General features: G+C 39.1%; 1 protein-coding gene across 1 annotated transcript in view; it reads left to right on the top strand.

The window, feature by feature from the left end:
- Positions 1 to 30: 30 nt before the first annotated feature.
- sh3yl1 (SH3 and SYLF domain containing 1) overlaps positions 31 to 15,794 on the top strand; it is a 268,561-nt gene continuing 252,797 nt past the window's right edge. Inside the window, exon 1 of the mRNA XM_048596658.1 lies at positions 31 to 197. Coding sequence (XP_048452615.1) covers position 197 — 1 coding nt within the window. The 5' untranslated portion in view covers positions 31 to 196. The remainder of the gene's footprint in view (positions 198 to 15,794) is intronic.

The raw sequence follows: 15,794 nt of genomic DNA, 5'->3' as shown, positions 1-15,794 counted from the left end.
GTTTTAACATCTAGGCGGGTTGGTGGAAAGAGTCCTAAATCTTTGGCACGTCCTCGGACAGCTCCAAACCAGGGGTCCTTGAGGACCTGTTGGGTAGTGTCTAGGTGTGGTTAGCTCAGGTAAACCCAGAAAGTGAGTTTGGGCTGGTACTCTAATAGTCTGCATTTAAAGGTTTTAGAAGAGCATTATTTGTAAAAGTAAGTTTTCCTTTTGCCTTTTACTGTGTAGATTGGTACACGTTTTGGGAGAAACCCTTTGGGAGGTTTTTCTGAAGTGTAATATTTGTGGTGAAACACGTATTTTTGAGTTATGGACACAGTTGAGATGGACATTCAGCACATTCGTTCCACTCAATCGTAGAAGCATTAAAGGATGTAGTTCACCTCATTGTGTCCTATACGCTTGCTCTTTCCTATCGTCCTTCTTCCACATGATTATACTTTTTCTACTATTTATCTAAGAATGTTTTGAAAATTATCAAATTTGCTTACTCCACCCTTTGGGCATTCCATTCCAAATCCTAAATCACTTATTCCGGCATTTTATCCAGTCATCTCGCTCCTGGTCCCTTTGCTGATTAACTTAAGTCTCTGTCCTTTGATTCCTGACCCTTCATGGTAGAAACCGTTTCAGTTGTTTACTCTATCAATAACCTTAATGATTAAAAATACTCAATTAAATGTTCCCAACATTGAGTAAAAGTACTCTTTTTGAAATGTGGCTGCCAAAATTAGCACTGTAGTTTGGCTGAATCCTAACCTGTGATTTCTGAATGTTGAACATAATTCTTTTGCATTCATACTCTATTCTATATGTTCTATTTATAAAGTGTTTTAAAAACAATATTTATGACTTGCATATATACAGCCAGGCTTAGACACTCCATTCTCTTTAAAATTGAACTGTTTAGATTGTTTTGCATCCCTCATACTGAAATTAACATTGTTTATTAATTTCTGCATGTTAATAACAATATGTTGATACAAAAATCAATGCATTTCTGATCCATATCAACCAGAAGATGATTGAAATAAAATCAACAACAAATGATTGTAATCATATGTATTTTGTTCATTTTGATGCATAATTAGAAGCAGAAACAACAAAAAAGTAAAGCAGATTTATTAGAACTTGATGTGAGCTTTGTCATGTAAGTAATTAGGTCATTAAAAACAATAAAATAAATGCTTTTATAAATGTGTTTTCCAGTAGTGATACTGTGAATTGTAAGCACTTGAAAATAGCAAAATTCAAAGCAATAAATGTGAGAATATAACTTATCGGCAAGGAAAAAATGGACATAGTGACATTGGGAAATTGTTGAACAGAGGAATATTTGTTGTTTAGGGAACTTCCTATTTTGGGGCCACTGTGTTAATTTTGGACTCACTTCAGGTACGCTGAAATAATTAATTTTGAACTTGAAAATATGCTAGCCCCACTGTTAGGATTGAAGGAAGGGTGCTTGTAAAATCCAGGAGATGACCATCCCGCCACCTATTCATTCGTCTCCACCCTCCGTGAAATGTTAGGGGAGGAATGGGAGAGGCATACTTAACAAACCAGCCTTGACATCCCAATTACACCATAAGGCACAGCAGCAGAAGTAGGCCATTCAGCCCATCGAGTCTGTTACACCATTCAATGAGATCATGGCTGATCTAATAATTCTCAACTCCATTTTTCTGCCTTTTCCATACAAATGTTGAGTTCCTTAAAGATTAAAAATCTGAACCATCCTTCTTGGGGCTTATTGATGCCCTTGCATGGCCAATTAATGGTATTTGAGTATTTTACACTTGGGGACCATGGGCATATGGTCCTACTTTGTGGATCGTATGTATCCATCAGATGCCCACCCTGAAAGTTTAAACATTCCACTGGGGACTCGGATATGGAATCTTGTAGTGGTAGATGGTGGTATTTGAATTCAATAAAAGAGAAAATCTGGAATTAATGATCTCATGATAAGAATGGAACCATTGTCAATTCTTGCCTGGTTCACAAGTTCTTGAGGGAACATAATTGCTGTCCTTAGAGACAAAACACTGTAGATGCTGGAATCCAATGTAGACAAATGGGAGGCTGGAAGAACACAGCAAGCCAGGCATCATCTGGAGGGAAGGAACAATCAATGTTTTGGGTATTACTCTTCTTCAGGACTGAATGTGGGGGTAGGGCAAGCTACAGATAAAGATGGGGGAAGAGGTGGAAGCGGAATGGTGGTGATAGTTGGACGCTGTAGTAGGTATGACCTGGTTGGTCGATGAGAGGGATGAATTCAGTTGGTGGCTGGAAGGGAGGATTAGAAGGTGGAATGGAAAGGAGGAGGTGGGGCTGAAAGCGGAGTGGAGGAATGGGTGGGAAGGTTATTTCAAATTGGAGAACTCAGTGTTGAGTCTTCCAGGCTGCAGGATGCTCAGGCGGAAGATAAGGTGGTGTTCTTCAAATTTGCATTCTAAGTCACTGCGACACTGGAGGAGGCCGAGGATGGGCATGTCGGAAGGGGAGTGGGGCAGGGAGTTGAAATGGGAGGTTAGGTTGGCCGTTACACTCCAGGTGAAGATGCTTGGCAAAACGGTCGCCTCGTCTATGTTTGGTCTCACCGATGTGGAGAAGACCACATCGGGAGCACCAGATGCAATAACTAGGTTGGAGGAGCTGCAGGTGAAGCTCCGACTCACTTGGAAGGACTGTTTAGGGCCCTGAATGGAGGTGAGGGAGGTGGTGTGTGGGCAGGTGTTGCATCTTTTGCGGTTACAGGGGAAGATACTAGGCGAGTTGGAGTGGTTGGTGGGGATTATGGTGTGAACTAAGAAGTGGCGAAGGGAATGGTCCTTGTGCAGGGCAGAGAGTAGTGGGGAGTGGAAGATGTTCCGGGTGGTAGGGTCTAATTGGAGTTGGCAGAAGTGTTTGAGGATGTGGTTGCTGGTGGGGTGGACAGAAAGCACGGACTAGGTGCTTGTACTAAACAACAAACACTATTTTTTTACAAATTATTAGATTCTAGCTACAGGTAAACAATACTGAACCGTTGTCATATATCTTTACTAATTAAAACTGGATTTGCAGTTTAGTGGTTTCTGTTCATAGAGTTGCTGAGATGATTCTTGTGATTCTTTTTTTTATCACAATGCTGTATCACAGTCTTCCTTCACTGGAACTTTTGCCAGTTTGCAGGAGGCGCAGAATGGCTGATTCACTTTTTAAAGGTCTCTGATGTATCAATTAAAGGTCATTGCAAAATGAAAAGGTTTTCTTCAAGCTTTAGGTGGATTTTACTGCAGAGAACAGAGCTGGTGGTGGTCTGATTGCTTCTGTCTATCTTAATCACAGCATCAAAGTATTGCACCATAAGACATAGGAGCAGAATTAGGCCATTCAGCCCATTGAACCTGCTCCACCAGTCAATCATTCAGCCCCATTCTCCCACCTTCTCCCTGTAACCCTGGATCTCCTTACCATTCAAGAATCTATCTATCTCTGACTTAAGTACACTCAATGACTTCGTATCCAGAGCCCTCTGTGACATTGAGTTCCATGGATTAATCAACTAGCTGAAGAAATTCCTCCCCATCTCAGTTCTAAAGGCTTATTCCTTTACTTTGAGCTGTGCCCTTGTGTCCGAGTCTCTCCATCTAGGTCAGCCAGTATTCTGTAAGTTATCTGCAAACATAGCAACAAAGCCCTCAGTTCCCTCATCCAGATCATTGATGTATAACCTGAATATTAGTGGTCCCACAACTCCACTAGTCATCGGCTGCCGTACTGAAAAAGACTCCTTTATCCCTACTTCTGCCTTCTGACAGGTAATCAGTTCTCTATCCATGCCAGTACCATGCCCCTAACACCACGTGGCTTACTTAGCAGCCTCCTGTGTGGCATCTTGTCAAAAGAACTTCTGCAAATCCAAATTAATCTCATCCAATGGCTCTCCTTTATTTAACTTGCTCATTATACCTCAAAGAATTCTAACAGACTTGTCAGGCATGACCTCCCTTTGACAAAGCTGTGCTAACTTACTCTGATTTTGCCATGCACTTCTAAGTACTGCGCAATCTCATTCTGAACGTTGGACGCTGAAATCTTACCAACGATTGAGATCAGGTTAATCAGCCTATAATTTCCTGTCTTCTGCTTCCCTCCTTTCTTAAACAGGGGTGTTACAGTAGCTATTTTCCAACCCTTTAGCACCTTACTCCAGTGATTCCTGAGAGGTCACCACCAAAGCCTCTACAATCTCTTCAGCTACTTCGCTCAGAACTCTGGGGTGTAGTCTATCTGGTATGCGTGATTTATCCAGCTTCAGACCTTTCAGCTTTCCCATCACCTCCTCCTTAGTGATGGCTACTACACTAACCTCTGCCTCCTGAGTCTCTTGAAGTGCTTGCATTCTGCTGGCATCTTCTGCTGAAGACTGATGCAAAGTACCTACTCAGTTCCTCAGCCATTCCATTGTTTCCCCTTTTTACTGCTTCAGCCTCATTTTCTAGCAGACAAAGTCCACTCTTGCTCCTCTCTTACCTTTTCATATCTCTTAAAATAAACTCCTGTAATCTTCTCCCCTCACTATATATTTTTCGTTACCCTCTGCTGGTTTTTATTGGCTACCCAGTCCTCTGACTTTCCAGTAATCTTCACCACATTGTAAGCTTTTTCTTTTGCTTTCCTTCCATCCTTGACTCCCCTTGTCAGCCATGGTTGTCTCATGCTCAATTTAATGTGTTTCCTCTTCCTTGGGTTGAATTTCTGTTGTGCGCATGCTCCTACCATTGCTGCTCCACCGTCTTGCCTGCTAGGCTACCCTTGGATTCAACTCTGGCCAGCTCCTCCCTCACATTTTTGTAGTTACCTATATTCAGTTATAATACCATTACAGCTGATTCCACCTTCTCCCCCTCAAACTGTAGGGTGAATTCTATCATAAAATGGTCATTGACCAATACGGGTTTCTTCACCTTAGGCACCCTAATCAAATCTGCTTCAATACACACCACCAAATCCAGAATTGCCTGTATCCTAGTGCTCCAAAAAACCATCTTGTAGACACTCCACAAATTCCTTTTCTTGAGATCTGCTACCCACTTGGTTTTCCCAGTCTATTTGCATATTGAAGTCCCCCATGATTATTGTAATAGCTTATTCCTTAGATGCCTTTTCTATCTCCTGATTCATTTTTTTCCCCACATCCTAACTACTGTTGGGAGGTCTGTACACTGCTGCCATCAGTGTCTATATTTCATTTGTGGTTCCTCAACTCTACCCATACAGATTCTACGCCTTCTGATTTTCTATCAGTTCTTGCTTTTGGTTTAAATTTCATTTCATATTTTCAAGGGTCCCTCTGCCAGTCCTTTCAATAAGAAGTGTGTCCTTGGAAACATGTCTCTGTGATAGCCATAACATTGTACCTGCCAATTTCAATCTGCGCGACAAGCTCCGATCCCTGCTAGGTAGTAGGTTCACTGTTTGAGTAAGATACCAAACTTGAGGTAGCTATCCAACATAAAGAAAAAACTGTGTAATACATTCCTCAACACTTCCACCATCCACACTTAGCATGATCAGCCTTCATTGTGAGAAAATGGTTCTCACTATTTGCTAGTTCCATATCAGTCAAATACAAAGATGCAGCTTCAAACTTATAAAGTGGGCTATAAGTGATATCTTAACATTTTGAAAAGCCCTGTTGAATTTAGCCAAGGTCAGCTTTTGAAGGAGTTTGAGTTAATTTTCATAGAAGATAAAGCATAATAATGTAGTGATGAAATGCTTATGCAACTAGTAACAATTATGAGAGGCCGTTGCTGTGAGATATATGGTTTTGTTTTGACAATATGTTGACTATGTAATGGTTTTACTGTTGACCATACAGAGTGGATGAATTACCCTCTGTGTGTCCTTGCCGTATACATTTATTACACCTCTTCCTCATTCTTCAATTTCCAAATCAACTCAGTCATGGTTGGTAGATTAATAATTTGAATAGATTTCCCAGTTATTTTCATGAGTTTAGATTAGACTGAGCTAGATTAGAAGCTCTAATTGAGGTGTTTAAGATAACTGTGTTTTGCTAATATAGAGAGGATATTTCAAGGAGTGTTATGATGCAGTGGTTGTCATAACATCTAAATTCAAGCCCCAACCTCCCTTGATGTGTATCACGAAGTGACCAAAGAAGTTTATTGAAAATATTTTTTTAGGCAGGGACTATTGCCTCTAATGGAGGAATACTGAACAGGGGACATTACTTTTTAATTAGAGCTTGACCAATCTTTAATGACGTTAGAATTGTTTTTAGCACTTACATAGTGTCTTTTATAATCTCAGCATCAAAGCACTTTATAGCCAGTGGAGCACTTTTGAAGTGTGAAGTGTCTTCACAATGCATAATGGCAAATTTGGAACGCTTCCCCAAAAAAGGTGCAAAGAAAATTGTAAATTTTAAAACCAAGATTCAGTATTAAGGTATACAAAACCAATCCAGATGAATGGTTTTAAGATACAGATCAATCATGTTCTAATTTAATTGTAGAAGATGCTTACGGGCTGAATGATCTATACCTGTCTCTACATTCCCATACTCTGAAAGCTATTCTGTTCTGTTTAGGATGACATCCAAACTGCAGGCCTACAAACTAGTATTTCCCAAACCCTATTCGTATTCCATATAAGGAGAGCACGAGCAATCATTCGTGAAGCTTGAACTAAATCCCTCAGTAATCTCTAAAAATGTTATATGTGGTTAAAAAATGTCCTTGTATTTAAACTTTAATTCTTTGTATTTCTAACTTACCTTATAAGAACAATATATTTGCAAAAAAAAAGTTAATAGTTAATGTATAGACAAGTAACAGACAAAACCATCACTGAGCAATTGCAGATTTTCAAAAAAATGTGTTGTGAAACAGGGTGGCGGTGTTGAGTATCAATACACAACAATGAAAGAAGCATCAGACTCAAGTCCATAAATCTGTTTAGGTTTAGTCTTCAACTGCACTCTGCCAGAGGCTGATCAGAGGAGGCTAGATACCTCTCCAGAAAAGATAAGTAAACTGTTGTATAGAAGAAGAGTCCAGACCTGAAACGTCAGCTTTCCTGCTCTTCTGATGCTGCCTGGCCTGCTGTGTTCATCCAGCTCTACACCTTGTTATCTCTTAAACTGTTGTATACGTGGTTTTTGTGCCATCAGAGTAGAATTAGCAGAAATCTAGGAGTGGAATATCTTCATTATTTTCGTCAATGTGAGAGGGAATCTCTTTAAGACCAAGGTTAAAGAATGTGAAAATTAAAGGTGAAAATTATCAAATTATTGCATAGAGGGAATATCAGAGTTATTGACTAGTTGTTGAAGATGGTGGTTGTTAATGAAGGTCAATCATTGACATTATCAGTTTCTCATGCTGGTTCTAAGACCAACTATAGTCATCTGTTTCATCAGTGACCTTCCTTCCATTATAAGGTTTGAAATTGAAATCTTTGATGATTAAACAGTGTCCAGTTCTATTTACAACTTCTCAGACAATGAAACAGTTCATGCACACATGCAGTAAGCCTTTGACCACATTTTAGCTGGAATGATGTGTGGCAAGTAACGTTCGCACCATAGAAGTACCAGGCAATGACTGTCTCCGCCAAAAGTGAATCTCACCATTTCCCCTTGGTATTCAGTGGCATTACTGTTGCTGAATCCCCACCATCAAGTCCTTCTCAACTTGGGTCAGGCAGTAAATGCTGGCCAGCCAGCAACATCCATGCCCACAGGTAAATAATGAAAGAAATCAAAATACTGAAGATTTCCATTGGCCAGAAATTTATTTCGACCATTTATGTAAATATTGTGATCATGTTATCAAGTCAAAGGTTGGAGAATATTTCACCATCTGATTTCCCAAAGCCAGTCCATCATCCACAATAATTTAGGAGGGTAATGGAATGCATTCCACTTTCTTGGATGAGTGCAGTTGCACAATGTGCTGGAGCTTAATGATTATCACCTATTTACTAACTTAAACATTCATTTCCCCCACCACCAGTGCCCTTAGCCAACTCCATAATAATTTGTAAGTCCTGATCCCCCCCAGTGGTATCACTGTAGTCATATCTAAGTAAAGACAAGGTCGATTACAGAGCTCTGAAAAAAGGGATCTGTCTGGTGCATGGATTACAAAAGGCTAGTTTACAAGTACAGCAAGTAAATAGGAAAGCTAATAGAACATTATCAGTTATTGCAAGGGGACCTGAATACACAACAGACCTGTGAGACAGTGTTCACAGTACTGTGTATAGTATCGGTCATATTATTTAAGGAAGGATGTGAATGTGTTGGGAACAGTTCAGAGAAGGTTTAGCAGACTAATATCAAGAAGGGCTGAGTTATCTTATGAGGAAAGATTGGACAGATTAGTGTTTGTTGGAGTTTAGAAGAGCATTGGTGACTTGATTGAAACATAAATCCTGAGGAGTCTTGACCTGGTAGATATTATGAGACAATCTAGAACTAGGGATCACTGTTTAAAAATCAGAGGTTGCCCATTTAAAACAGGTGAGGGGAATTTTTTTCTCTCTGAGAGGATCTTGAGCCATTGCTCTCTTTCAGAAAACATTCGTGGAAGCAGTCTTTGAATATTTTAGGGCAGAGGTGGAAAAATTCTTGGTAAGCAAGAAGGTGAATGGTTGTCATAAATAGGGATGGGCAATAAATGCTGTCTAGCCAGCGACGCCCTCATCCCCAGAATGTAGATTTGTGGTTCATTGAATCACAGAGCAGGTTCAAGGGGCCAGATGGCTTACTCCAACTCCTGGTTTGTATGTTTGTAAAGTCTGAAGGATATGGAAAAATGTGACTTTCACAAAACAGCAGAAACTAAGGTACTTATCCAACCATCTCCCAAAGTAAAACACCTTCCACAAAATTTAAGTCAATTACAAGGTCTTTAAAAAAAAAACTCTCATGGGATGTGGGCGTTACTAGCTGGGCTAGCATTTATTGCCTATCCATGGCTGTCCTTGAGAGTGTACTGTTGATATGACTTCCTGAACTGCTGCAGTCTGTAACTACACAGTGCAGTTAGGGAGGAAATTCCAGAATTTTGACTCCGCATCCTTGTGGGGCATGCCTGCCGATTCGGATGTTATACTGTTCCCTTTTTTTGAGGTCAATTAGTGATGAGTAATTACTAGTGCCATTGCATCCCGTGGAAGAATATATATACAAATTATTTGGGAAACGTGAATTTTGGCAGATTTCAGATCTTTAATAGCAAAGAAGTTGCTCAAGTACAAAGCTATTAATGTATCTCTGGTTTCATATGCTCTTGAAATTGGTAAAGTATGTGGTCCAAATAGTATGACTTTGAACAGGAAGGGAATCACTGAAGCTTTAAGAGATATTTCACTAAATCTGGGAGAGGTATGTTTTGGCAGAAATAGCTGTAATAATGATTTTAAAAATAATTGAGACAGATTGTATAGGAGGGTCTGGATTTGCAGTTGATGGCACAATGAAGGTACTGACCACTGAATTTCAAGTAAAATGACCAGCAAGCCTGTTTGGATAGATTTCGCCTTTCCCAACATATTTTACTTCGAGCACCAGTTGCAGGGTTCTCCAACATTTAAAAAGTGATATCATTTAGCAATCTAAGCAGCCAGTCAATAATTCAATAATTTTCTTAGTCAACGAACCCAGAAGTAATGCTAATGTCTACTTGACAATGTGAAAAATTGCCCGGGTATGTCCTGAGTACAAAAAGCGGGACAAATTCAACCTAGTCAGTTACTGCTCCATCAGTCTATTCCTGATCATCATTAAAGTGATGGAAAGTGTCATCAACAATACTATCAAGCAGTACCTGCTCAACAATAACCTATTAACTGACACCCACTGTGGGTTCTGCCAGGTTCATTCAATTCCTGAACTCATTGGTTCAAATATGGACAAAAGAGTTGAATCTGGAGGTGAGTGAGAGTCCTTTGTCCAACTATCGTCAGCTGCTTCATCAATGACTCTCTCCAGCATAGGACAAAAGTGTGGGTATTCACTGATGACTACACAATGTTCAGCACCATTTGAGACTCCTCAGATACTGAAGCAAATGCAGCAAGACCTGGACAATATCCGGGTTCGGGCTAACAATTGGCAAGTAACATTCATGCAACACAAATGGCAGTCAATGGACTAACCATCACCTCTTGACATTCCATGACATTTTCATTAATGAATCCCCCACTATCATCATCCTGGGTGTTACCATTGACCAGAAACTGAACTCGATTAGCATTGTAAACACAACAACTACAAGATGAGGTCGGAGGCTAGGACTGCAGCAAATAACTCATTTCCTGACTTGACAAAACCTGTCCACCATCTCGAAGACTCAAGTTAGGAGTGTCTTGTTCAATAACACTCAAGAAGCTTGATACCATCCATGATAAAGCAGCCCCCTTGATTTGGCACCCAAATCCAGAAGCATCCACTCCCTCCACCACCAATGCTCAGTGGCAGCAGTGTGTACCATCTGCAAGATGCACTGCAGGAATTCACCACACATCTTTAGACAGGACCTTCCAAACCCATGACCACCAGCATCTAGCGCTAGAGCAACAGATATATGGAAACACCGCCATCTGCAAATTCCCCTCCACGCCATTTACCATCCTGATTTTGAAATACCTCATTGTTCCTTCAGTGTCTTTGGGTCAAAATCCTGGAATTCTCTCCCTAAGGGCATTGTAGGTCTACTTACCTACAGCAAAGGGACTGCATTGGCGGGTCAGTGGACTGAAAAATGGCAGATGGAGTTCAATCTGGATAAATGTGAGGAATTGCATTTTGGTACATCAAACAAAGATAGGGCTTATGCAATTAATTGTACGGCCTTGGGTAGTGTATAACAGAGTGACCTAGGGGTGTAGTTACATAATTCTTTGAAGTTTGTATGACGTACGGACAGGATGTTAAAAGGGCATTTGGCATGCTTTTCTTCATTGCTCAGTCCTTTGAGTACGGGAGTTGGGAAGTCATATTAAGATTTTATAGGACATCGATCAGGTGTCTTCAGGAATATTGTGCCACGTTCTGGTCACCCAGTTATAGGAAGGATATTATTAAGCTGGAAAAGGTTCAGAAGAGATTTACGAGGATGTTGCTGGGTATGGAAGGTTTGAGTTATAATGTAAGTCTGGGACTTTTTTCACTGGAATGTAGGAAGTTGAGAGGCGACCTGACAGAAGTTTATGAAATAATGAGGGGTATAGATAGATTTAATGGTAGTTGTCGTTTCCCTAGGATAGGGGATTTCAAGGCTAGGGGGCACATTTTTAAGGTGAGAGGAGAGAGATTTAGAAAAGACACAGGGGGAAAGGTTTTTACACAGAAGGTAGTTCATGTGTGTAATGAACTTCCTGAAGAATTGGTGAATGTGGGTACAATTACAATTACAATATTTAAAAGACATTTACATAAGTACATGAAAAGTACATAGAGTGACATGGGCAGGTGAGACTTAGTTTTGGATTATGTTCGGCATGAACTGGTTGGACTGAAAGGTCTGTTTCCATGCTCTATGACTCCATGACTCTAAGAGGGCAGCTCACATCCACTTTCTCAAGGGTAATTAGGGAATGGTCAAAAAATGCTAGTTCAGTCAGTGAACAATTGAGCCATAGAGTCACATAACATGGCCCAACTTTGGCCCAACTTGTCCATACCAACTAAATTTCCCAAACTACGCTAGTCCCACTTGCCTGTGTTTGGCCCGTTTTCCTTTGAACCTTTCCTACGCAAATACCTATCCAAATATCTTTTAAATGTTGTAATTGTACCTGTATCTACCACTTTCTCTGGCTGTTCATTCTGAATACAAGCCCCCTCTGTGTGAAAAAGTTGCCCCTCAGGCTCCTTTAAATCTTTCTCCTCTCACCTTAAAAATATGCTCCCCAGTTTTGAACTCCTCCACCCTCGGGAAAAGACCTTCGCTATTCACCTTATCTATGCCCCTCATGATTTTATAAACCTCTATAAGGTCACCCATCCACCTCCTATACGTCAGTGAAAAAGAGCTCCAACCGCTTCAGCCTCTTCATAGAATGCAAACTCTCCAGTTCCGGCAACATCCTTGTAAATCTTTTCTGCCCTGTCAGATTTAGTAATATTCTTCCTATAGTGGGGTAAACAGAATTTACACAGTACTCAAAACGTGGCCTCACCAATGTCCTGTACAACCTCGACATGATGCCCCATCTCCTATGTTTAATGGTCTCAACAGTGAAGGCAAACATACTATAAATGCCTTCTTAACCTCTCTGTCTACCTGTGATGCAACTTTCAAAGAACTATGTACTTGAACCCCTTAGGTCTTTCTGTTCGATAACACAACCCAGCGCCCTACCGTTAACTATACTTGTCCTGCCCTTGTTTGTTAGTAAATGAATAAAAAAAATACTGGTTTTATCATTCACTTTTTGTAATGTTAGGAAAAGAAAGGAAGATTTAGACATAGCAAGAAGCTGAAATATCCTAACCTTATAAGTAATGTATCATGAAATGGAGAAATTTGACATTACACAAATATCAAATTATTCTTTTCGGGATCTGTGAGGTAGGTTAGTAAGACTCATCGCGCCTTTAAAATTCAAGCCTTACAAAGAGACTAACAATATAAAATTTCACAATCTCCAATTGTTTTCTGTCTATGAAAACGAGAAGAGTGCATCCTAAGGACGAATGAGGAATCATTGACAGCAACTTTTGGGTTTTTAACTTTAATCATCGGGCAGATGCCTGAAGTTACTGATAGTGTTCACTGTCAGATTTTGTGAAACTAACAATTCCCTCATTAATATGCTCAAATAACCAGGCTGATATTTTTATCAAGAATTTTGAAAGATCTGACAAGTATTGTCAGGTAAGGCACAATTGATTGGAAAAAAAACACAATTTGCGTTGATAGAGGAAATACATAGCTGTCTTGGAACTTTTTCCTGAAGTAAATATTGTCATGCTGAATGGGAAGTGTCCATAATATATATTGGATACTAATGCACTGATCTGACTCGCCTTTTTTTGTTGTTGTGTATTTAGGAATATGACCAGGCAGAACTTTCCCACTGCTTTTCCCCTTCTTTCAAAAAAAGCTGCTTGTTGAAGATAATAAGATTATATTTGTTAAAATAATTCTGTCATTTTTTTCTGGTGTCGATTCCTTTGTTTGCTTTTCCACGCTCTAGCTGCCTTTTTTGCTGATATAGAGGCCACTGTTTGTTTCTCTCTGTTTTCTTTTACAATCATCTTTTAACTTGAGCTTTTTCTTGATTTATTTTAAAGTAAACTTCATGCTATTATGGCATATCTATCCCCACTTTATGTAAATTTTGCACAGATTCCTGCAATCTTCACAAAGCATAAAATATGACTTTCTTTTTGTTGCAAAACCTTAGAGAGTTGGTATATTCTAGAAGTGATACTTGGGGTGGTAGTCGGGCTGTTGGGGAGATTATGTGCACAGAAAACTTCTATTAAAAGAAATAGCAATTTTTTGGGCAAAAGTCAATCTGCCTTGATCTTGATGGCTATCTCATATTTATTATGTTTTTAAATGGTTCATGGGTTGAACTGCCAGCTGCAAAATAGGTTTGAAAAGTCTGAAACAGGTTATTGGCGATACAAGTCTGCAGCACTAAACTCTGCACATTGTAATATGATTTAATGCCAGATTTGGAATTTCAACCCAAGGATTGTTGATGTGGGAGATCCAAATAATGTCATATTTCATTTATTATAATTTTATTTTGGTGATATTCTTCTGAGGTTAATATTAAGGCACAATGTTGGTTAGGACAGAAGGAAATTTAATTATACATTATTCCCCTGACTTAGAAATGCTTAAAATTAAAATTGGGTCCTAATGGTAGTAATATTCTAAAAATTTGGCATCATTCAACTTGATGAGCACTATCATTCTTTGAGAAATCGCCCATTCTGCTGGGAAGGGACTTTATATTTTGTTTATATTATGTTGCTAAGTTTTCAAGAGGAAAGTTTTGAATGGTTAATTTCCAGCAACAGTAACTATCCATGATGCTGATTATGACCATTATCGGGAACACTAGCTGACTTAGCTGTAAAATTTTGTATTTTTCAAATCTCAGTTTCAAGATGATTGGAAAGTGTCTGCAACATCTCAAAGCTGTTTTCATTGTGAAGTTCAAAATTTTTTTTTGTATTTAGCAGGCTAAGCAGACAATGCAGCTGCTGTGGATTCCACTACGAAGGAAGGAAGAGGTTCTCATTCTAATTAATAAATTTGATTGAGTCAATCAGCCAGTTTTCCACACAGAGAGATGGTAGGGAGAGAATCTCAAAGGTCAATTTAGGAATTGCTGACTTATAAAGTACCTTTACAATATATTAAAGAGCAGAATTGCATACTTTTTTCTTATACTGTAAAGACCAATTAAATTAGGTGGGATTAGGGTGTGATTATCAAATGATGTTCATTCTGGATTTGTGTTTAACCTTACATGACTGGATTCTGGCCTTTGCTGTTGCATTCACAAATAATGTCTGGCAGTACCTGACAGTTCTGCATCACAAAATTCCAATTGTAGGAAAAAGAAATCTAATTCAATGAACAGGTTGAACGCTGGCAAAAATGGACAAAAAAATTGTTGACCATTTACTGAGAATATGTTGACGCAACAAAATTGCACCTTTGAATGTGTACACATGCTTTGCAGAATAAACCTGATAGTGACCAGAAGCATTTTTGATTATTTATAAACATTTACTAATATGTGAACTGTCTATTTAGACATCATGTGACATGATTCAGTCACTTCACTTGTAAAAATGAGTTCTTGGTGCTGCGATCTCTTTTAAAAAAAATCTTCATTTTGCTATGTTGTTCAGATCTCTGAATGACTGCTATGTTGTGCTATTTCCATAACATTGCAAACGTGTTTACAAAATGGGTGTACATGTTCCAAAATATTACTATCATACATGAACATGTAATCATTTCTAATTTTGAGATTTTTATGAAATATATTTTTCTACATATGAATACACTTTGAAAGGGAAATAATGAGATCTTAAGCCTTGCTGCAATAACACAGGCAGGGCACTTCTTTGAATTTTGCATGGTAATTTATAATTGTGATCTTACTCAAAATGTTACCGTGCTTCAGACTGCACTAATTTAATGTATTTTCAAACACTGTCACAGAAAGAAATATAATAGAATAATATTGCAATAATTTCTGGGATGATTTTGGAAGATTAATGGTTTCTGAATGTTGTGATTACTGATCACACAATAGAATCTGAGAGTCATTTCCAATTTCTGTTGAATGGAAAAGGTATCAAGTCTGCATGAGTCATTCACACAAACGGCACAGAAGGTACAATGCAAAAATTGACCAAACTTAATTTGCAAGCATCTGTGGCAAATGCGTCAACAGACACTAATTTGCATGGTGACTAAGAAGAACCTATTAACATGATCGAGTTTCCAGGTGAGAAATTTAAAGGGGTTGAAAATCTATTTGTATTTGTTTTAAATTGTGTCAAGGCGTTCATGCAATTTTGAACTCTGTTCATATAAAGCTCAAAAGTTAGAGGGCGTTAGATCAATGCCTTACTTTTTTCTTTCTTTACCAATTTTCTCCCATGTTAGCACCTTGACGGCATTGATATACTGGGATAACAAGGTGTAGAGCTGGATGAACACAACAGGCCAAGCAGCATCAGAGGAGCAGGAAGGCTGACGTTTCAGGCCTAGACCCTTCTTCAG

This window comes from Rhincodon typus, chromosome 5 (assembly GCF_021869965.1).
Source record: "Rhincodon typus isolate 14 chromosome 5, sRhiTyp1.1, whole genome shotgun sequence".
NCBI classification, from domain to species: Eukaryota; Metazoa; Chordata; class Chondrichthyes; order Orectolobiformes; family Rhincodontidae; genus Rhincodon; species Rhincodon typus.
Note: the sequence above shows the minus strand (reverse complement) of the source record. Positions and strands in the feature narration are given on the sequence as shown.